Raw genomic sequence first — 22519 nt, 5'->3', positions numbered from 1 at the left:
GTAGTTTAGAATTTATGATAAACATATGGTGAAGGATGAGGCTAGAAAGGCTGAAATCAAGCAGTAGAAATGAGTGGAAGAAAGGGTAAATGAAAGAAACTATTTTAAAAGAATTAAATGTGAATGATCAACAAGGATTACAATTATTATTATAGTGTTAATTGTTGGAGGAAAGAGGAAGAAAATAAGAAAGACTTAAAATAAGAAACACTGATTTCAGATGTAGTTACTTATGGAGCCCCTGGAGAAGGGCAGCTAACTGAAACTAGAAATGAGAGTACTAGATAGGATCAGCTGGTATTTAAGCTGCTCATGTGTACCACCTTCTGCTGTCCCTTCTAGGCTGCAGAGGCCAGGAAGCCAAAGTTCTCAGACTCTTAAATTTTCAGTTGTGGATGTAAGTTAGTTTCACCAATTTGATGTACTAGCCAAATATTTAGAAGGGAAACAAGGCAGAGGTCATCATCTGAAGTTTCTTGAAGGTTTTCTGTTACCACACAAGGTACTAAAAAGATCAGTATCCACATTCCAGCTTCAGTGTCAGCACTGATACAGCTCTGGTAATGCCCAGATATTCTGTGCCCCAGTGTTGGAGCAACTGTGGCAGCAAGACCTTTCCAACTCTTGGATCACAGATAAGGTAATATGTTTCTGAATTCCAGATCCAGTGGTGGTCCTCCAGGAATCATAATCCTCCATGATTATAGCACATGGCGTAGCATCCTCAAAGGTCAGTTTGAAGTATCCTGACATCATACTACTAGGCTCAGCCTAGAGTTCATCCCTTCAGCCCTTCCAATAATCATCTAAACATCTAATTCCCTTTATTTAATCCTTTTCTGTTTAAAGTATGTAGAATGGCTTTTTCCCTTTAAGGAGTCCAGTTTGATTCAGTGTCTCAAACTTAAGAAGAAAGTCTTGACAAGAAATAAAGATTCGAGAACTGTTGATATTAAGTGGCATATATATACTTTGCCCCAAAGATCAAGAACCACCAACTCCACACACATTGTAATAAAAGATAACAGGTGAGGAATAGAGAAGCCCCCAAAAAGTAGCCTGTAAAGAACTGGTCAGAAAAAGAAAAGGACCTATTAGTTATTAGTACCCATGAAATGTTTGTTGGGATGAACTCAGCACAAAACGCAGGGAAAGCTGGCAGAAATGATGACCAAAGAGACCTCAGTACTATTCAAGCTTTATCACATGTATACAGTTCTGAAAATCACTTAAATTCTCTATTTCTATTTTTCACCAGTTTTAATATGGCAAATATTTCCATTGATACACTTTACAGGGCTTTGTGATTTTAAGGTAATTTAGAAAAGATGGAATACTATTACATAAATGATATATTAAGATATGTAAAATGTTAAATAAATGCAGTAAATTTAGAGAGAAAAGATGAGATGAGGAAAATGAAAAAAATTCTTGGGCAAAGGAGAATGTTCAGTTATAAAGAAAATAAATGGAGTAAATAAATATGAAAAAAACATTCAGCCCACTAGTAAAGAAAGAGAAAGTATTATTTTCACCTATCAAATTGCTAACATTTTGCTATCATTCTTCCCTCCCCTCTTTATTCTTTTGAAAATTAAGGGGAGTATCTGATGGGCACTCCCATACACCTTTATTGGGAGTGTATGTGACTTGTGTTCAGTGTTTCATAAAATCAATTTTGAAATACATACCATAATTTATAAGCTCAAATTCCTTATAATGGCTATTAAAATTATAACAATCTATACTAAGAAAAAATTATAATGCAGGCAAAATATTATGCAAAGATACTCATGGCAGTATCATTATAATTATAATGAAATCCCTCAAATAAGTTAAATGCTTAATAGAATACCTAAATTACAGTACATTCCACTAAAGATACTATGAAGCTATTAGAAGTGTGTTGTGTACCAAAATACTTCAAAAATGAACAAATACTCAAAATGTTAATAAATGAGAACTCAAACTGCAAATATATAGTGAAGTAAGACTAGAAGAAAATTCAACAAGATATTTCATAAATACTTTTTTTTGGCATTTGAGACTATTATTTTCTTTATACTTTCCTAAAAATTTTTTTTTTACAATTTTAGAATCAGAAAACACTTTTTTTAAATCTTAAAGTTACTTTTCCAAAGATTTTAAAATAAAAAAATTCTAAAATGTTTCAAATGGAGAAAAGTTGAATGAATACAACAAAAACCATGTGTTCACTACCAAGATTCAACTTTGTTAACATCATGCTTATTAAAATGAGAATATGAATGCAAACTTATTATCACAGAAGTAGAGTAGAAAACGGTGATAGTGTAATGAACTTTTAGGAAATCAAGGCACCAGAGAAATAAATAAACAAGGAATTAATTTCTGTTATAAGTTTGCATTCATATTGCAATACAACAAAGATTTAAAAACTTGAACTCAGCACAAGGAAAAAAGTTTATAATTTTATGAGCAATTTCCAGGAAATTTAGTTAGCTTCTGAGAAAACTTGTTTCCTGAAGACTTCAGCCTGAGAAAGCACACAAATGATCACTTTTGCTATTCACAGGATTAAAAGAAAAAGAATGAAAGTTATATAATTTAATTAAAAAATTCCATACGTTCAAGTTTTTAAAACAGTAACATTAGTATCTTAGATAGAAACTAAAAAAAAAAGAAAGTTCTTGTCCTATCATCCATCCAAAGTAATAAATTTATAATTAGTGAGTTAAAATGTATTGTACCTTTCTGTTTCTAATATATCCACTATAAATTGCCTCCTTATTTTTCTCCTTCTTCTCAAAATCTTCTTTAGAAAGTACAAGTTCATGAACATCTTGAGAATCTGCAGGTTTGCTTATCATCTGTTAAATAATAAAAAGAGTATTTTATAAATTCCTAAAATTTAAACTGGCTAACATATTTAGACAGTCAATCTCAAAATTTTGATCAGTTTTCACTTTTAAGAAATCTTTTACTTACTCTGGCTGATTGTCCAACAAAGAAAACCGCCTGCTTGCCCCCAACACCAAAATAGGAAATATCACTATTTAAACTGCGTGGCACTGGCAGTGGTCGAACGTATCCTGAATGATCACTAAAATAAAACATTATATTAATGCAGAGATTTTAAACAAACTACTTAGGCTCCAAAGGAAATTGTTACAGCACTTTTATTAAGTGGTAACAAAACGATCCCCAAGTCAGGTAACACTCCTACTCAAATGCAGAAGAATCAGAGCTACAAGTCAAGGTATCATCTAGTCCAATGATTCTCAAAGTTTAATCAGATCAGCTAACACCTGGAAATTCTACAAAATGCAAATTCTTCAGTCCACCCTAATAAGTCAGAAAATCTCTAGCCAACAGGACGAATATCTGTACCCTTATATGTACTTATAACTCTACAATCTTCCCCTCAAAATTGTTTACTCCTTCAAAACTCATTAAAATATTGTCTCAAGACTAATGGGAATTATAGCAAAGAGGTTATTTCCATGGATCATGACAAATGAAGAGCTCTGACTGAATCTCCTACTGCACCATAACAACACTCTGGAGAGTATAGACATCCCTGGTCTCTCAAAATATAGACAAGATCTCCAGGGACATCACTTCGCATTATCAGAAATAAACAGAATTAGGGGTAACGCTGGAACCACTATTACACTAAATGGAACAGTTACAGAGCAGATGTGGCACAGCTGGAAAGATACAGAGAACACAAAGATGCATTCAAAGCACTTACCCATAAGAAACAAAGGGGGGAAAAGAATGAAAGATCTTAAACTGTGCTTAAAAACACGAATGACTGAAGGATAATCTCTCACAGAAGTTTAAAATTGTAGTTCTTTAAAGAGAGGACAGAATGGATAAAAGCTGTAAATATTCTAAAACCACTAAAAAGTACAGATTCACAGAATCAGACCAAAAGAGCTCAAATAGGATGCATAAAAAGAAATCCACATCACAGTGAACAGTAAAAACAAAGCAGAAGAACTAGAACACAGGCTGAGAGACAAAACAAGACAAAATGGGTTTGTAGGCTTTGACAGCAACAGTACGAGACAGTGGAATATTATCTCCAAAGGGCCCAGAGAAAATATCCACATAGAACTGTGAACTGAGCTAAATAAAGAATTTACAAATAAAAACCAAGCGAATTTACCATTAAGAAATTGCTCTTAAGGAATATTCCTATGAGCACAATCTGACATACAAGGTTACCTTAATATGGTAAGTACAAAGGCAATTTTAAAAATATGTGCTAAAAATTTTTAATGTATTGTTAGAAAAATGGTGTGTATAATTTGTGAGATTTCTAAAAAAAATCAGATGTGAAATACTAGACAACAAAAGTATAACTTGGAGAAGGAAGTGAGCAGAGACAGTCTTTCAAATTCTTTCATATGAGAGAAGGGAAGTGTTTTTAAATTTTAATCCTGAAGATACATATGCATTTTAAAATTTTAGAGAGAACTAGGAAAATAAATATATATATTCTAAAACACTGAAGAGAAAAAGGTAGAACAAGATTTTCAAAAGCAACAATAAAAAGATGCAATGAATTAAAAAAAACCCACATGGAAAACAGAACTGAGAGAATGGGATAAATTAAAATATTTTCATTGGTATAAAAAGTCCTCACTTATATTTCATTAATAAAAATAAAGCCAACAATGACACTGTAATACCAGACCCACAAAACAAAGCACACACAAAAATAACCCCCTCACAACATACAAAGCCACCACCATACACAAACCCACCTCCACACAACAGACACAAACCAGCCCCCACACAAAAAGTATGCATATAGACAAACACCCCACATAATCCACAAAGAAACCACTCCACAACATGCATACACACTGACACTGGCCCCCCAACACAAACACAATGTACAGAACACCAACAATAAAAAGAACATCTTAAACAGTCTGAGAAAACAGACCATACAAACTGAGAAACACAGGAATGACAAAAGCTTTCTCATTGTAAACTAGGCAAGCCAGTAGAAAATAGAGTGGCATTTTTTTAAATGCACTGAAATTTTTAACAAAGTCAACCTAAAATTCTATGCTCAACAAAAATATCTTTAAAGGAGGAAGGAGGGTACAGAGAGACCCAGACTTTATCAGACATATGAAAGCTGAAAAAAATTCATCAAGAAAAGCCTGAATCATAAAAAATCTGTTAAAAGACTCACAGGAATGAAAATGATACTACAGATTTACACAAAGGAATGAAGACCACCAGAAAAGGTAAATATGTGGGTAAAAATAAATTGACTCAGGGACTCAAATTGATACTTGCATATGAATGTTCACAGCAGCATTATTCACAATATACAAAAAAAGGTAGAAACAAGACAAGTTTCCATTAACCTATGGGTGGAAAAACATAGCGTAGCTGTATAATTCAGCTCCTGCTCCCTCTCCCTCTCCCTCTCTCCCATACATAAGATAGTACTGCTCACAAGTGCTAAAACTTGACAGAGAAAGCCAAATGCCCACTGACTGGAGACTGGATAAATACAGTGGGATTTTTTTTTTTAATACACACAAGATTTCATGGTTATGAAAAAGAATGAATTACAGACCCACACAAGTACGAACTTCTGAATAACCCAATACTAAATGCAAGTTCCTTTCAGACCAACATAGAGTATGATTATGCTTTTTCATATCAAAAACAAGCAAAAATGGATACATACACTAAAATAAAAAGGAAACAGAAAAACAATTCAACATAGTGGTTAACTTTAGTAGGAAGAAGAACAGAAAGAGAGGGGAACACACAGAAGAAAGTCACAGGCTATTCTACTTACTGGTTTGGGTGGTAGATTCTGGTTATTCAGCTTATTAAATTTTTCAAGAAATAAACTTTAAAAGGGCATGTCCTGAATTGACAAGTAGTCATGAACCAAGAATTACAATTAAAATCTATGTACATATGGCTATTAAGAAAAATAAAGAGTAAACAGGTTCTAAGACTTTAATTACTTATGAAAATGCTTCTAGGAAATAGGCTGAAAATACTCTCCTCTAAATACTCTCCTTAAAATACATATGGGGAAGTACATCAACAGTTTGGGAGAGGGAAACTCTGAGATAAAACAATACATTCATACTTAATCTGACTCAAAACTAAGGAATTCTGTTCATTGATTAGGAATGGACACATTTAATGGCCAGAGAGTAAGTTTCCTTTTTCAATGTAAACCATCCATGGAAACCTAATCTAAGCAAAAACCCTATCACAGCATATAAGGCTGAAAACACAAATTTCCCATAGGTTTCACACTTGTGCAAATGAGTCCAGAATATTCCTATATCCGTACTCAAGGGCTATATAAATCTCCCTCCATGAAGATAAATAAGCATAAACATAATCTAAGGCCTTAAGAAACAATTCTGCATCACAGAAGCAGTCCTCTGGAGAATTTAGAAAGTCATCTCCATCAGAATAAATTTATACCACAGTCAAAAAGAATTTCAGAAATTATCTCATCCTTATTCTTGATACAATGTAAGAGGACACTATATCTTTGTGAAACAAGAGTATTTATTAGAAAAGAGAAGCAAAATCTGCATGGAAACAAGTCATAAAAGGTGTAAAAAGTATGAAAAAGGAACAGGAGAGATAATCAAATTAGTAAAATCAAACTAAAAACACTGTAAGCGACCGCCAGGAAATACGGTAGAGTGACTACATATGTATATTTATCTCACTTTCTCAAATCTACCACAGGGGACAAATCAGCCACAAGGAAGAAAGCTTCACCTCCAACAAAACTGACAAATGGCCACAGATTCCTAATAAAGTTTCTGGAATATATCTGTGAGACACAATGGAAATAATCAAGTTAAAGTAAGATGCCCTAAATGTTACATATTCACTCTCTAAATTCAAGTAAATATAAATATCAGAAAATAAATGAAAGCTCATCTTAACTGCAGAAAAATATTGAAGACAAATGAGATTTTTCTTTAGGAAAATCCTGTTGCAAGCCCATTTCTACAACCTAAAAATGGCATGGGAAGTGGGCCATGTGGCATGCTGTTTTTATTTTCCCAAAAATGGCTGAGTTGAGAGCCTTTTAACTGCTCAACAAGTTAAAAGTGCAAAAAGTAGCAATGATCCAACATACATCTGAATTATGGCCACCCAGCAGGCCTAACTAATTATTCTTTCTTCCACAAACTGATTAAATGAACACAAACTATTACAACAATGTTCTAGGTATCTAAATTAACTCATAAGGCAATGATTATAATAGTGCCCTAGCCATGAGCAAATTTCCTCAGTCCAGGTAATACTCTATATCTTAACAGGGGTTTGGATTACACAAGTGTATACACTTGTCAAAAATCAGTTGAGTGAGTACTTCCAGAATGGCAAATAAAGAACCTATGAAAATCCACTCATTGATAAAAGCAACAAGAACGCCTGAAAAAAATGCCATAATCAACTTTTTCAGAGCTCCAAAAATTAACATTAGTCTTGCAATAATCCAAGGAGTGTTTATTTAAGACACACAGATGAGTCTTGGTTAAGAACAGCTAACTCTGATGTTTTAATATACCCTATCCTATTACTCTCTCACCAACTCCACAGAAGCCTTGAAAACCAACAACCCTGTAATAATGGTGAAAACTAACAGCTTACAAGTCACTGGAGTAAGTCTAGAGTTCCCAAAAAGCCCTTCCCCCATAGAACTGTCATTACTGGATCTGACAGTTCCCTAGGAACCTCTACTTGCAGGGTCTGTCTTTATTTTACCTAACTCAGAATTTGCTCACTGTGAACAGCTTTTTCCCTGGGCCAATTGTCATAACCAGTCAGTGGCAAAAGTTTATCACAGCTGACTAAAGCAATGAAAACAACTGGGAGAAAACAAGAATCTGGACAAAAACTTAGAAGGAAAGGTTGGGGAATGAGAGGTCCATGGCATTTTTGTTTTCTTAATTGAAGTATAGTTGATTTATAACCTTGTGTTAGTTTCAGGCGTACAGCAAAGTAATTCAGTTATAATGTGTGTACAAACATATATTCTTTTTTAGATTCTTTTCCATTATACATTATTATAAGATGTTGAATATAGTTCCCTGGGCTATACAGAAGGTCCTTGTTGTTTATCTATTTTATGTATAGTAGTGTGAATATTCTAATCCCAAACTCCTAATTTATCCTCCCCTACCCTTTCCCCTTCAGTAACCAGTTTGTTTTCTACATCTGTGAGTCTATTTCTGATTTGTAAATAAGTTCATCTTTGTATCTTTTTTTTTAGATTCCACATATAAGTAATATCATATGTTTGTCTTTCTCTGACTTACCTCACTTAATATAATCTCTTAACTCCATCCATGTTGCTGCAAATGACATTCTCTCACTTTTTTATGAGTAATATTCCATTGTGTGTGTGTATATATATATGTGTGTGTGTATATATACTACAATTTCTTTATGCAATGATCTGTCAATGAACATTTAGGTTGCTTCCACATCTGGGCCATTGTAAGATAGTGCTGCTATAAACATTGGGGTGCATGTATCTTTTCAAGTTATAGATTTATCTGGATATATGAAATGGGATTGGTGGATCATAGGGCATCTCTATTTTTATTTTAAGGAAACTCCATACCGTTCTCCATAGTGCTGCACCAATTTACATTCCCATCAACAGTGCAGAAGGGTTCCTTTTTCTCCACACCCTCTCAAGCATCTATTATTTGTAAACTTCATGATGGCCCTTCTCAGAGGTGTGAGGTGACACCTCACTGTAGTTCTGATTTACATTTTTCTAATAATTAGCAATGTTGAGCATCTTTCATGTGCCTGTTGGCCATCTGGATGTCTCCTTTGGAGAGATGTTTATTTAGGACTTTGGCCCATTTTCTGATTGGGTTGTTTGCTTTTTTTTTAATATATTAAGCTATGTGAACTGCTTATATATTTTGGGAATTAATCTTTTGTCAGTCTCATCATTTGCAAATATTTCCCACCATTCTATAGGTTGTCTTTTCATTTTGTTTATGTTTCTTTGCTGTGCAAAGACTTTCAAGTTTAATCAGGTCCCATTTACTTATTTTTTCTCTTATTTCCATTACTCTAGGAGATGGATTGAAAAAAATATTGCGGCAATTTATGTCAGAGTGCTCTGCCTCTGTTTTCCTCAAGTTTTATTAGACTGTCCAGTCTGACATCTAGATCTTAAATTCATTTTTAGTTTATTTTTGTATATGCTGTTAGAGACTGTCCTAATTTCATTCTTTTACATGTAGCTGTCCAGTTTTCCCAGCATCACTTATTGAAGAGACTACCTTTTCTCCAGTGTATTCTTACCTCCTTTGTCATAGATTAATTGACCATAAGTGTGTGGGTTTATTTCTGGGCCTTCTAACCTGTTCCACTGATTTATGTGTCTGTTTTTGTGCCACTACCATACTGTTTTGATTGCTTTGTAGTATAGTCTGCAGTCAGGGAGTATGATTCCTCCAGTTCCATTCTTCTTTCTCAAGATTGTTTTGGCTATTTGGTTCTTTCTGTTTCCAAACAAATTAAAAAACTTCTTGTTCCAGTTCAGAGAAAAATGCCATTGGTAATTTGATAGGAATTACACTGAATCTGTATGCTGCCTTGGGTAGGATAGCCATTTCAATAATGCTGATTCTTCCAATCCAAGAGTACGGATGGAACATATCTTTCCATCCGTCTGTGTCATCTTCAATTTCTTTCACGTGTGCCTTAGTTTTTGGAGTACAAGTCTTTTGCCTCCTTAGGTAGGTTTGCTCCTAGGTATTTAATTCTTTCTGATGCACTGGTAAATGGGACTTTTTCTTTAATTTCTCTGATACTTCACTGTTAGTGTATAGAAATGCAAGATTTCTGTATATTAATTTCGTATCCTGCAACTTAACCAAATTCATTATGAGCTCTAGTAGTTTTCTGGCAGCATCTTTAGGATTCTCTATATAGGATCATGTCATTTAAAAAAGTGACAGTTTTACTTCTTCTTTATTCAATTTGGATTCCTTTTATTTCTTTTTCTTCTCTGATTGCTGTGGCTAGGAGTTCCAAAACTATGTTGAATAAAATGGTAAGAATGGGCATCCTTGTTTCGTTCCCAATCTTAGAGGAAATGTTTTCAGCTTTTCGAGTATGAATGTTAGCTGTGGATTTGTCATATATGGCCTTTATTATGTTGAGGCATCTTCCCTCTATGCCCACTTTCTGGAGTTTTTATCATAAATGGATTGTGAATTTTATCAGAAGCTTATAAACACAGATGCAAAAATCCTCAACAAGACACTAGCAAAACGACTCCAACAATATATTAAAAGGATCATACACCAGTATCAAACGGAATTTATCCCAGGGATGCAAGGACTTTTCAATATCTGAAAATCAATCAATGTGATACACATTAACAAACTGAAGACTAAAAACCATGTGATCATCTCAATAGATGCAGAAAAAGCTTTTGGTAAAACTCAACATCTATGGTGGTTTTAAAAAGCTCCAACATCAAAACAATCACACTCATCTGTGAGGATGTACACATACTCAAGAAAGAATTGAGAAGGCTCTCATCTCTCATTTCTGGTTGACTTTGAGGTTCTGTACAAGCAAGAGTTACAGTAAGAGCTATAGACTTCCTGCTGGAACATTAAAAATATAGTCCAATATGCACACAGAACCCCTTAGCAAAAGATGGAAGGCTTAGTGGTTCCAAACATTTAAGGAAATGTCCAATCATTAGATGACTGTTAAGCTAACTAAGCAGACTTCAGAGGCAACATAAGAATGAGAATTTTACAGAATTAGTTTAGGGAAGTCACTATACAAAATGATAGAAGCAACTATAAGCCTGGAGAAGGGGATAAATTTGATTTCCAGAGTTGCCACATTTTATTATTTTAAATGTCCTGTTCTAAACAAAAAATGCCACACCAAGAAATGTTAAAGTATGGCCCGCATACAGGAAAAACACAATCAGTAAAAACTGTCCAAGAGAAAGCCCAGACATTAATTAGACTTGTCAATGATTTAAATCAGCTATTTTAAATACATTCAGTAAACAAACAGAAATCATGTCTAATGAAGTAAATTATGAGAACAATGTTTCACCAAATAGAGAATATCAGTAGAGACAGAAACTATAAACAAAGAATCAAACAAATTCTGTAATTGAAAACAAAAACAAACAAAAAACTGAAATGAAAAATTCAGTTAGGTGGTTCATGAGCAGATATGAGTACACAGAAGAAAGAATTAGTGAACTTAAAGGCAGGTCATTTGAGAATATTCAGCCTGAGAAACAAAAACAAAAAACCCATCAACATCAGGACAGTAGAAGCCACAAAAGGACAGGGGAGAAAAAAATATTTGAATGGCTAAAAACTTCCCAAATTTGACGAAAACATTAATTTACATATCCAAGAAGCTCAACAAACACCAAATCAGTTGAACTTTAAAAGATCCAAACTAGACACATCAGAATCAAACTGTTAAAAGCCAGAGGAAAAAGAGAATCTTGAAAGCAGATAGAGAGAAGTGACTGGTCACCTACAAAGGATACTCAATAAGTTTAGCAGCTGATTCTTCATCAGAAACCATGGAGTCAGAAGGCAGTGAGTTAACAAATTCAAAGTGCTGACAAAAAAACTGTCAACCAAGAATTCTTTATTCGGCACGAGATGCCTTCAAAAATGAAGGAGACATTAAGACATTCAAAGGTAAGAAAACCTGAGGGAATCTATCATTAGCAGACCTGCTGTAAAGTAGCTACTAAAGGATAATACTTTGGACTGAAATGAAAAGACACTAGAAAGTAACTTGAATACAAGAAAAAATAAAGAGTAAAACAGAGGTAACTATACAAATAGACAGTACAAATTTTTTTTTTTACAATTCTCCTATCTGATTTAAAAGACAGCTAGCTGCATAAAACACTGATTATAAAACTGTGTCATTAGGGTTAATGTACAGTGATGTCATTTACATGAAAATAATAATACAAAGGAGTGAAAGGGAAATGAAGCTATATAGGCTCAAAGATTTTGTGTATTACTGACATTAAACAGGATTGGTATAAATTAAGATGTTAATTGTAATCCTTAGAAAAATAAATGAAGAAGAAATTTCTTGGGTATAACAGTGGTATGGCTATTTATAAGAACATTCCTGTGAAGGAAATAAATGCTACAGTATTAGCAATGAAGTATCATAAAGTTTGTAACTTACTTTCAAATGGCTTAGGAAGAAAAAGTTTGTGTGTTTTTCCACGCATGCACACACCCATGTACAGGTATACAGATAGAAGATAAGTATGTCAAAATGTTAACAACTGACAAATCTCGGTGCATATATGAATGCTAGTACTGCTCTTACAACTTATTTTTTGGCTTTTTATTTGAAATACTTTCAACTTACTTCTTGATTTATTTGAAATTTTCCAAAATAAAAAGGAGAGTGAGAGTTAGATAGAATATCACCCAATTAAAACTCTTAGCTCATCTCCCTCTTCATGTACTCTGCCCTCCCCACTTCAAACACTCTAACCACACTGGTCACTTCTCTCTCAAACGAAACAAGCTGATTACAATTTCAGGGTCTTTGTCTTTGCTAATGTTCCTTCTACTTGGAACATTCTTCCCTCAGATTTTCACTTGGGTATTTTTCCTAATAACTCAAGTCTCAACTCAAATGTAACCTCAAAGAGGCTGCTCTCTTCTCTATTAGCCTTATCTAAAGAAAAAGACGTCCATCAGGTCTAACACATCTCTCAGTATTTTCTTAACGACAGTCCATAACTGAAATGCTTTTCCTTTTCACTACAACATAAGTTACAGGCCAAGATAGTCAGCTGTTATGTATTGTGTAGGCTGTCTTTCCTTCTCTTCCATAACCTATCTACTGTAGGACAACACTCAACCATGTATCCGTAAAAACTAAACTGGAAGCAGTAAAACAACTGATAATTTTTTTTCTACAGAAGCTAGAAGAGAGAGGGGTACAAATGATGCTAACAGAAACTGGAGTGGGTTAAGGGACTGATACTGGACTCAGAGACAGTAGGAGTATATAACAGCTGAAACAACTGATTGCTTACTGATACTAGGCCCCAAACCAGCAACAGGTAGATTTCTCCCAAAAATTAAAATTTCCCTAACACTGGAATTAAGTTTAAAAGCCTGTGTTATGTTAAAATCTAGAGAAAAATCAGTCATAGTTCCATTTATTTTAATAAACTGTAGACTCTACTTCTCTCTACTCTTCCACTTGATTTAACTAGCATTTTTCTGATCTTTTTGCCCCATCTGTTTTCTTTTCCCTCTACCTAGTATTTCTATTGTATGTTAAATTCTATCTTTAGACTATTAAAGACAGTGGTCTTCACCTTCTTTATGGCTGTTTTGTAAATCCTTGAAGTGGCAGGTACTCATGAAAATAGTGAAAAAGAATAGCTGTAGAAACATCTGAGGCCAAGAATGAGAAGTAATAACTAAATGATAGCTTGAATTTATTGAGTCCTTATCATATGCCAGGATATAAGGATTTTACACGTACTGATTTACTTGATTTTTGCAAAACTTTATGAAGTATTATCCCAATTTTACAGATATATAAACTGAGACAAAGAGCAGTAAAGTGCCTTGACCAGTGTCACACAACTAGTAAGGCTAGAATTCAAAGAAGGTCAAATGATTCCAGAGCCCTTGTTCTTCACTTCACTGCCTTTCACCATTGCATTGTAAGTCTTTACAAATTTGATGAAAATTCTGAGTGCTGAAATTTCAGAAATGAGAAGGCAAATGTGTTAACTATATTAATTTTTAAACATTACTGAGTTAGTACTACTCAAATTTAAGGGACTTTCCTTGACATAGCAAAGAGCAAAACAGGACACGATAAAATACTAACTACTTACTAAGAATGCCAACAGATTCTTCCCACATGTGTTTCCTGAAGTACACAACATAACTGAAAATACTAAAACACTGTGAGTCATTGCTCTTACCAGAACTCAGCTAATATCCCAAGAACCTAAATCTTTGTATCCCTGGCAGCTTCTAGTATATTTTGTTTCCTCTATGACATTCTCATTTAGGATATTTTCTACAAACATATTCTGATATAAAACTCCTGACTAGATTCTATTCTCTAACAGCTGTGAATGTTTTGTAAAGCAGAGCCCTAAAAGAGCAACAGTGAGCTTGACAGAACTACATGTGGTTCCTTAGACATTTTGCAAGTGGTATTAGGTGGTTTCTAAAGCCTATTTAAAACCATTCTACTGCTTAGAGACTACACAACTTTCTTCAAACTTAAGTTATTAATAAGGGGGAAAAGCTCCAAAGTACTTAATATATCAACATAACTTCTACATACCTCAGGAAATGCAAAAAGAATCATTCTATGGAAGGGCACAATATGATTTATGCAGTTTTGACTATTTCTAAGTATTGGTCATTAAAACTCTATTATTATAAAAATCTAAATAAGTAAGTTGGTAAACCAAACTAAAATGTATCATGTATAACTAAAGAAAAATAAAAGTTTTTACCTTTATTAAAATAACCAACTGCCCATAAAAAAAGGTTTCTAACCTTTCAAAGTCGCCTTGCCTTGTAAATTTTGACAACCTATACACTGCCCAGTTGTTAAGCTGTTTAGAGGTCATTCCTCTTCCATTATCTATCACTGCAACGGCAGGTTTTCCTTGTGTTTCATCAAAATGCTATGAAACAAAATTCAAAAAGACAGGAAAAGTCAAATCAATATTAAAAACACAAAAAGTTAAATATAAAAAAGTGATTCACTGGGCTCACTTATACATTACTGGAGGAAGTGTAAATTAATACAACTTTCTGAAAGGCACTTCTGCTGTATGAATCAAAGGCCTTAGAATTCTTCATGTCATTTAGCCCAGAAATTCCGTTTCTCAGAAATAAGTTTGAGGAACTAATTAGAGATGTGTACAAAGATCTAAAAGGATATTCATCATGTCAGCACTGATTACAATGGCAAAAATATAGGAAAAACATGTAAATTTCAGTAACAGTAGATTGATCACTTAATTCATATTATAGTCAATACACCAAACTGCAGCAATGGTATGCTATACTGCAGAATATTCATGATATGGCAATGTTTATAATGTAATGTGAAGGGAAAACAGAAGATTACAAATAAGATGTACACTATGATCACACATACATGTATACACATATGCATAGAAAATGGCACGTGAAAAAACTGTAATGAATGAAGAGACATCAGATAATTATCTCTATTTTTAGTTTATCTTTATTTTCTAACTCTCCTCCAATGAATTTATAGTACTTCTATAAAAGGAAAAGCTGAATGGCTTTTAGAGTATCATTTTCTTACCAATTTGATCTGTATTCTTCTAACACCGGTGTTACGAGAAGTAGCAGACAATGAATTGTCAATTAATTCTGCAAGAGCAAATGCTAGAAGATAATGAGAAAACATTATTGTTTAACTTTTCCCTCTTAAATACTTTACATAAAAGTTCAAAGTAGAAGAAACTCTGAAATACCTTAAGCTATCACTTTTACTTTCCAAAGAGCTAGAATTAAAGTACTATCCTGATCCCAGTGATAAAAACATAACAAAAGCATTACCAATCACCACCAGCACAAAAAAGCAATCATCAACCAGTACTTGTGTGGCACTATAGGCATGAGTCAACCAGCCATGATTTCTGCCTTTAAGGAGTTTACAATCTAAAGACAGACATACAGACATAAAGACAAACAGAAGGTCATAACCATAAAATCAACTGTCTCTAGTATGTAATTACATCGTGCACAAGTCAAAAGTAAGCACATTTAGAGATATGGGGGCAAATAAAAAGCAACTATAAGTGTCTATTAAAAGTTGATTTAAATACAGAAATCTTACAACACCAACTTATGAAATGGCAGACCGTATCTGCTTAATTAACTCAAAACTGCTCTTAATTTCCTACTACACAACCAACCTGACCTTCAGTTTTATCACTGGCTCAGCACTGTTCCTAACATTCTCCTTTCTTCAAGGGCACTACTTTTGTTTCCTTAATGAAAAGGGAGAGCATACCAAATTTATGTCTCTTCGACTGAAGTTTAGCACAACTTAAGCTGTAATTAATCCACAGATTAGCATTCCAGCAAGCACTTTCACACTCTAAACACTTAGGGGATGGCTAAGTTTATAAACTAGTTAGAAAGAAATTACCACAAATCAGATGTTTGTAAGGATCTGGCTAAGGGTCTTAACTCTAGAAAATGGAGAAGTAGGGATGTTTGTAGGAAATGGAAGGGGGAAAAAGAGTTAAGGGAAATTTGAAAGGAAGAAATGAGTAGAATTTAGTATCTGATTACATATAAAAGGAGAAAGAAAAAGAAATCCAAGGTGGTTTTAAATCTTTGCTCCAGAAGACTGGATAAATAGTCATATTTTCCATTAAGGGAAAATTTGGAAGGGATGAAAGAAAAGTTCAGTTTTAGATACAATGCCTTACCACTATATCAAGCTCAGTGAGTAGAGATGTTTCACAGGGAGAACAGACACTATGCTTAATTGAAAGAATAAAGACAGAGGTAAATGCTTCATTGACATAGAACACTTTAGGCTTCAGTCAGTTCACTAAAAGCATAAAAAAATCAGCATGACTTGAAGAATTATCCACCATGGTCATAAGTAACAAGAAGTAGCATCAAAAGCAAAGGAAACAGAGGCAGGGAAAGACCTAGGAATTTAATGTAAGTCACAGAAATCAAAGCAAGAGTTTAAACAGTGAGATTCTCTGTCTATTTATGTAACGACAATAGGAATGAAAATTGGTATAACCAAAATGGAAAGTAATCAACCTATTTCAAAAGTCTTAAAAATGAATACATCTATTGACTCCATGATTATACATTTAGAAACTTAAGCCCAGAGAACGAATTAGATTCATTCAATATGCAAACATATGAACACTTCCTATTTGCCAGGCATTGCTCTAGGAACTAAACACAACAGATGAAAGCCTGTTCTTACGGAGTTAACATTCTAGTGGAGGAAGATGGGAAATGAAATATATTTGCAATAAATAAGTAAATTTGTTAGCATGTTAGAAGATGGTATATGCTACTGAGAAGAGTAAAGAGATTAAATGCAAATGGTCCCTGACTTAAAGATGGTTCAACTTAATGATTTTTTGACTTTACAATGGTGCAAAAGCTATTTACATTCAGTAGAAACCACACTTTGAATTTATCTTTTCTCAGGTTAGTGATATGCGGTAAAATACTCTCTCATGGAGCTGGGCAGCAGCAACAAGCTGCAGCTCCCAGTCAACTACACCACGACGAGGGTAAATAACCAACACACTCACAAGTACTCTCTTCCCAGACCTTTCTGTCTTTCACTTCAGTACAGTATTTAATAAATTGCAATGAGATAGCCAACACTTTATTATAAAACAGGCTTTGTGCTAGATGATTTTGCCCAACAGCAGGCTAATGTAAGTGGTTTCAGCACATTTAAGGCAGGCTAGGCCAAGCTACAATGTAAGTAATGACGTAGGTAAAGGTGTATCCTAAGTTGAAAATCCTTAAGTCAAAATAACATTTTTGACTTGCAACATTTCCAACTTACAATGAGTTTACTTGGCATAGAGGAAACACAATTGCAATTTTAAATGGGGTGATCAAGATAAGTTTTGTTGAGAGGGTAACAGATAAACAAGACTTGAATGAGATGAAGGAAGGAGACAGGGGCTATCTGGGGAAAGAGCATTCCAGGCAGAGGACCCTGAACTAAGAATAAAGCTGGCACTGAAGTAGAGTGAACAAGCAACAGGAGTTGTGGAAAACCAAGTCAGAGAGGTATAAAGCAGAGCTTCTAAGGCCATGAATGTAACTGTAAAGACTTTAGCTTTTTATCCTTAGGGAAACACAATCTGACTTCTCAAATCTTAGGTGGACAGGCATGAAAAGAGAGAAACAAGTTAAAAGGCCACTGTATAGTAATATGATGGTGCCTCGTACCTAGTGTTACCAACAGAAGTAAAGAAAAATAGTCATTTTCAGATAAACACTGAAGATGGTGGCCAACAGGATTTTCTGAAAGATTCAGTTAAGTGTATGAGATAAAGAAGAATCAATTGGATTTTATGGCTTAAACAATCAGAAAGACCCAACGTTGATCTGCTGTGTTGTTTGTTTTTATGAGGGGGAGGTAATTTGGTCTATTCATTGATTTCTGCTTGGAGGAGGTATTGGGGATTGAACCCATCCTGGGTAGGACCTCTTGCGTGTTAAGCATGCGCTCTACCTCTTGAGCTATATATACCCTTCCCCCGAACCAACATTAGTCTGAACGGGATGACTATGTGCAATATATTCAAATTTTAGATATTCTAGTAGAGACGCCACATGGGCAGCTGGTAGACAAAACCAGAATTCAGATGATGAGTCTGGCATTATTTTTCAGTATGTAACAAAAAATGATCATTTCTTACCACCTCCATTTGGGAGTCACTGCCATAAAGATGGTATTCAGAGCCATGATGTTGGATGTGATCACCAAGTGAGGAATTACGAGACGATAAGGGACCAAATATCAAGGCCTGGGGCACTCAACATTAAGAGGGTGGGAAGCTATGTCAATATCTCAAAAAAAAAAAAAAAAAAAGAGGGTAGGGAGAAAGGAGACGACAGAAGACAGCCAACGAGGCAGAAAGAAAATAAAAAGCCTGTGCTCTCTCAAAGGCCAAGCAAATTATATCGAGGAGGAAGAAGTGATAAACTGTGTCAAATAATGCTTCAAATAAAATGAGAACTGAAAACTGATCACTGGATTTAGTCACTGGTGACCCTAGAAGAGTTTAAGTACAGGGGAGTGAGTAGGAGAGGACGAGAGCAGATGCACTGCTGATGGTGAACACAGTCAACTCTTTTGAGGAGGTTTGCTGCAAACAGGAGCAAAAAACTGGACAGTAATCAGTAGATTATTATAATGTTTTTAAGATGGAAGAAATAAAGAGCTCTTTTTTGTATGAAAAGACCATCAGAGCTGATAAATATACTGGTTACAAGTTCAAGCTCTGAAGTCACTTTGCTAGGCTTCTAATCCCAGCTCCAACACTTACTAGAAGGGTGGCCTTTGGCAAGTTACCTAAAATGTCTCAGCCTCAGTTTCTTCTGAAAAATAGGGTCATTACCTAACATTAGCTACCACACAGGATTAAGGATTAAATGAGAAGATGCTCATAAAGCACTTTGGCACAGTGCCTGGCACTGCAGCTGACAGCAGTACTAGTACCAGTAGCAGTCAAGGTAAGGATGTACAAAAAGAGTTGGTCACAAGAATATTCAGTCATTGTAACAATTAAAAAACCTGCAATAACCTAAATGTCTAATAACAGTACACCATTCAAATAAATTATGTTATCTAAATACTGTGTAAACACTAAATACAAATACATATTGATATATATTAAGGATGTTCATTTAATTTTAAATAATAAAGTAGGTTAAAAAGTACGCATCATATAAAACCATTAAAAAAAAATTTTTTTAAATCGAACAATATAAAACGGTCTGAAAGGATAAACACCAAAAGTGTTAGTGGTGGTTACATCTGGATGGTAGACATAGGGATGTTTTTTACATGCTTTTTGCTTATCTGTGTTTTCTAATTTTCTACAAACTATAATGCATTTACAATGAAAAAAATATTTTTAATAGCAAACTTTATAATGAACATTTAAATAGTATTAAACACTTTGGCGGGGTCCAGACAGAAAAGATTCTCTAAATCAACTGATTTGTAAAGATAACTAGCAAACAATTCAAAGGTAGGATAAAAACTGGCAAGAATTAAAGGTGGAAGGAAATTAAAGGAAGGGGTAAAGAACACAAACCACTAACTTGTGCAGTTCAGCTATACAAATTTATAAGGTAAAACATATTTTCTCAATTGGGAGAGGTCCATAGAAGGCCAAGAATAAATCAGGAGAGGAAAGTGTACGGGAAAAGGAAAGATGTGTAAGTGCAAGATCTCTTATGAGTTGAAAAGGAGTGAATTCTCATTCCAGGTTAGTTGTAAAGAAGTATCTTTATTTTGAAGTAAGATGACTTAGGTAGAAAAAGAAATAAATTGTGATGAAGAGAGGAAATAAGGAAGCTCACAATGACTGGTCATAGTCTGCTAATAAAGTAGAATGAGTGAAGGAATAGGACGTGTAATCAGGGGACAAAGGAAAATACAGGTTATCAAAATTAGTGTAAATGGAATACTTACGTAAAGGATTTTGTCCTTCACTTGCATAATATTCATACATGCCACTTTTAACCAATGTGTCATAGTGAGGTAGGAAGTCAATTCGTTCTTTTGTAGCTGTTTGTAGTAACTGATTGACTGACTGCAGCAGGTATAGAGTGACTCCATCTTTAACAGTTTCATCTGTAATAAGATGTAATACCTCAAGTGCTAAGCTAGCATCAGAAACACAATTAATTTATAATTTTAAGTATGTAAATTGTATCTATGAAATATCTTTTAAAACTGTACAGGCAAATCCCTAAACAATGGGTCGATCTATAAATTCAGTTGTGTTTTGTTAAGAATATCAGTGGAACAGGTCCAAATACTCCCATTCATCTGAAACACTCAATTCTCAATAAGTTAAACTGTCACGGAAAATCAGATGAGGAACCATACTAGAGTGGTATCAATAGAGAAGAATGGTTAAATTCAAAAAGGAATCAGGCATGAGAAACTGACAAGTCTTAGAACATAATTAGGTTAAAAAAAAAAAGGAAGAATCTAAGTTGGTGAGGAGAATTAGCTTCTTAAGAGCCCACACAGAAGACCTGTGCTAGGTATTGAGCAAGGTGTCATCTTCTATAGCCTTGACATCATCTTTTTCCATAATCTTGCTTGAAAAATATGACCTTTGTACAAACTTCACACATATAGCCAGTTCCCCCCCAACAAAGTAAACAAAAGCATCAATGGTTTTTTGATGTATCTACATAATAAAATAGTTATCACTCTATGATTTACTAGACCATATTAAATATAAAAGCATAAACTTAACATTGCTTACCAAAATTATCACAGGTAATTTCCTTCCTACTTGTTGTTGTAATAACGAATTTCTCTTCAGGTGAAATGCCAAGTGTCTATCCAAAATAACAGGAATAAAATCAATTATTACACAAAGGAAATAAAAGCATAAAAGCACTATTCAAGTTTATAAAAATATGAAAATACTACCATATGATACCACTTATATGTGGAATCTAAAAAAAAGACAAATGAACATATATGCAAAACAGAAACAGACTCACAAACAGAAAAACTTATGGTTCCTTGTGGGGAAAGGGGTGGGAAGGGATAAATTGGGAGTGGGAGATTTGCAGATACTAACTACTATATATAAAATAGATAAACAAGTTTATACTGTACATCACAGGGAACTATATTCAATATCTTGCAGTAACCTACAATGAAAAAGAATATGAAAACAAATATATGTGTATGTATGACTGAACTATTATGTTGCACACCAGAAAGTGACACAACATTGTACACTGACTATAGTTCAACAGAAAAGAAAGAAAGAAAGAAAGAAAGAAAGAAAGAAAGAAAGAAAGAAAGAAAGAAAGAAAATACTGCGAAGACTATTACAATCTTTTAACAGTTAACACTACATTTACTTTCTGTGAAATATTGTCTTAACGTTTTAAAATTTTGTCTTTGGATAAATCTATTTATAAATTACCTGTTTGTTTAACAAGGTTGATTTTTCTGCTATTTTATGTTACCTAGGAACACAAGTAATTAACTGGACATTTTGAAAGGGTTTAACATGAGGGGACCTCTCAGACAAAAGACATGTTATTTCATGTCAATATATAAGTAAACTTATTTGGAGCAAAGCATTAACATAACACTTATATTCATATGTATTAAGTATTTAAATATGTAAAAACAGAAGTACTAGAATAGAGGTTAATATTTTATAACACTGAGGTAAGGCTAGCCATGCTATGCAGGATATCTGTATTAAAGCATCTTTATATCTATTATAACCCCTCCCAAAAGTTATACTTTTTTTTCCTCTTTTTTTTTTCATGAGGGGGAGGTAATTGGGTTTATTTATTTTATTTGGAGGAGGTACTAGGGATTGAACCCACGACCTCATCCATGCTAAGCATGCACTCTTGAGCTATACACCCCCAAAAGTATAACTTTAAAAAGTTAAGACAAATTATAAATTACAGGGGAGGAAATTGCAACAGGAAACAAAGTATTAGCATCCTTAGGAGAAAAAAGCCTTTATAAGTCAAGATGAAAATCAACAAAGAGCAAGACTGAAAAGACATGAACAATCAAAAGGAGAAATAAAAACAAATGACCCCAAAAACATGTGAGAACTGTAATTTGAAAAGATACATGCACCTCAGTGCAGCAGTATTTACAACAGCTAAGACATGGAAGCAACCTAAATGTCCATATACAG

At 34.0% G+C, this 22519-nt stretch overlaps 1 protein-coding gene across 1 annotated transcript in view; it reads right to left on the bottom strand.

Moving 5' to 3' along the window:
• SMCHD1 (structural maintenance of chromosomes flexible hinge domain containing 1) overlaps nt 1-22519 on the bottom strand; it is a 114852-nt gene that overhangs the window by 85246 nt on the left and 7087 nt on the right. Inside the window, exons 2-7 of the mRNA XM_031690252.2 lie at nt 21101-21176; nt 20293-20454; nt 15385-15467; nt 14601-14731; nt 2968-3082; nt 2730-2849 (exon numbers count right to left, since the gene is read on the bottom strand). Of these exons, the coding sequence (XP_031546112.1) occupies nt 2730-2849; nt 2968-3082; nt 14601-14731; nt 15385-15467; nt 20293-20454; nt 21101-21176 (687 nt within the window). The remainder of the gene's footprint in view (nt 1-2729; nt 2850-2967; nt 3083-14600; nt 14732-15384; nt 15468-20292; nt 20455-21100; nt 21177-22519) is intronic.

Source organism: Vicugna pacos, chromosome 24 (genome assembly GCF_048564905.1).
Source record: "Vicugna pacos chromosome 24, VicPac4, whole genome shotgun sequence".
Taxonomy (NCBI): domain Eukaryota; kingdom Metazoa; phylum Chordata; class Mammalia; order Artiodactyla; family Camelidae; genus Vicugna; species Vicugna pacos.
This window is presented reverse-complemented; position numbering and strand designations above follow the sequence as displayed.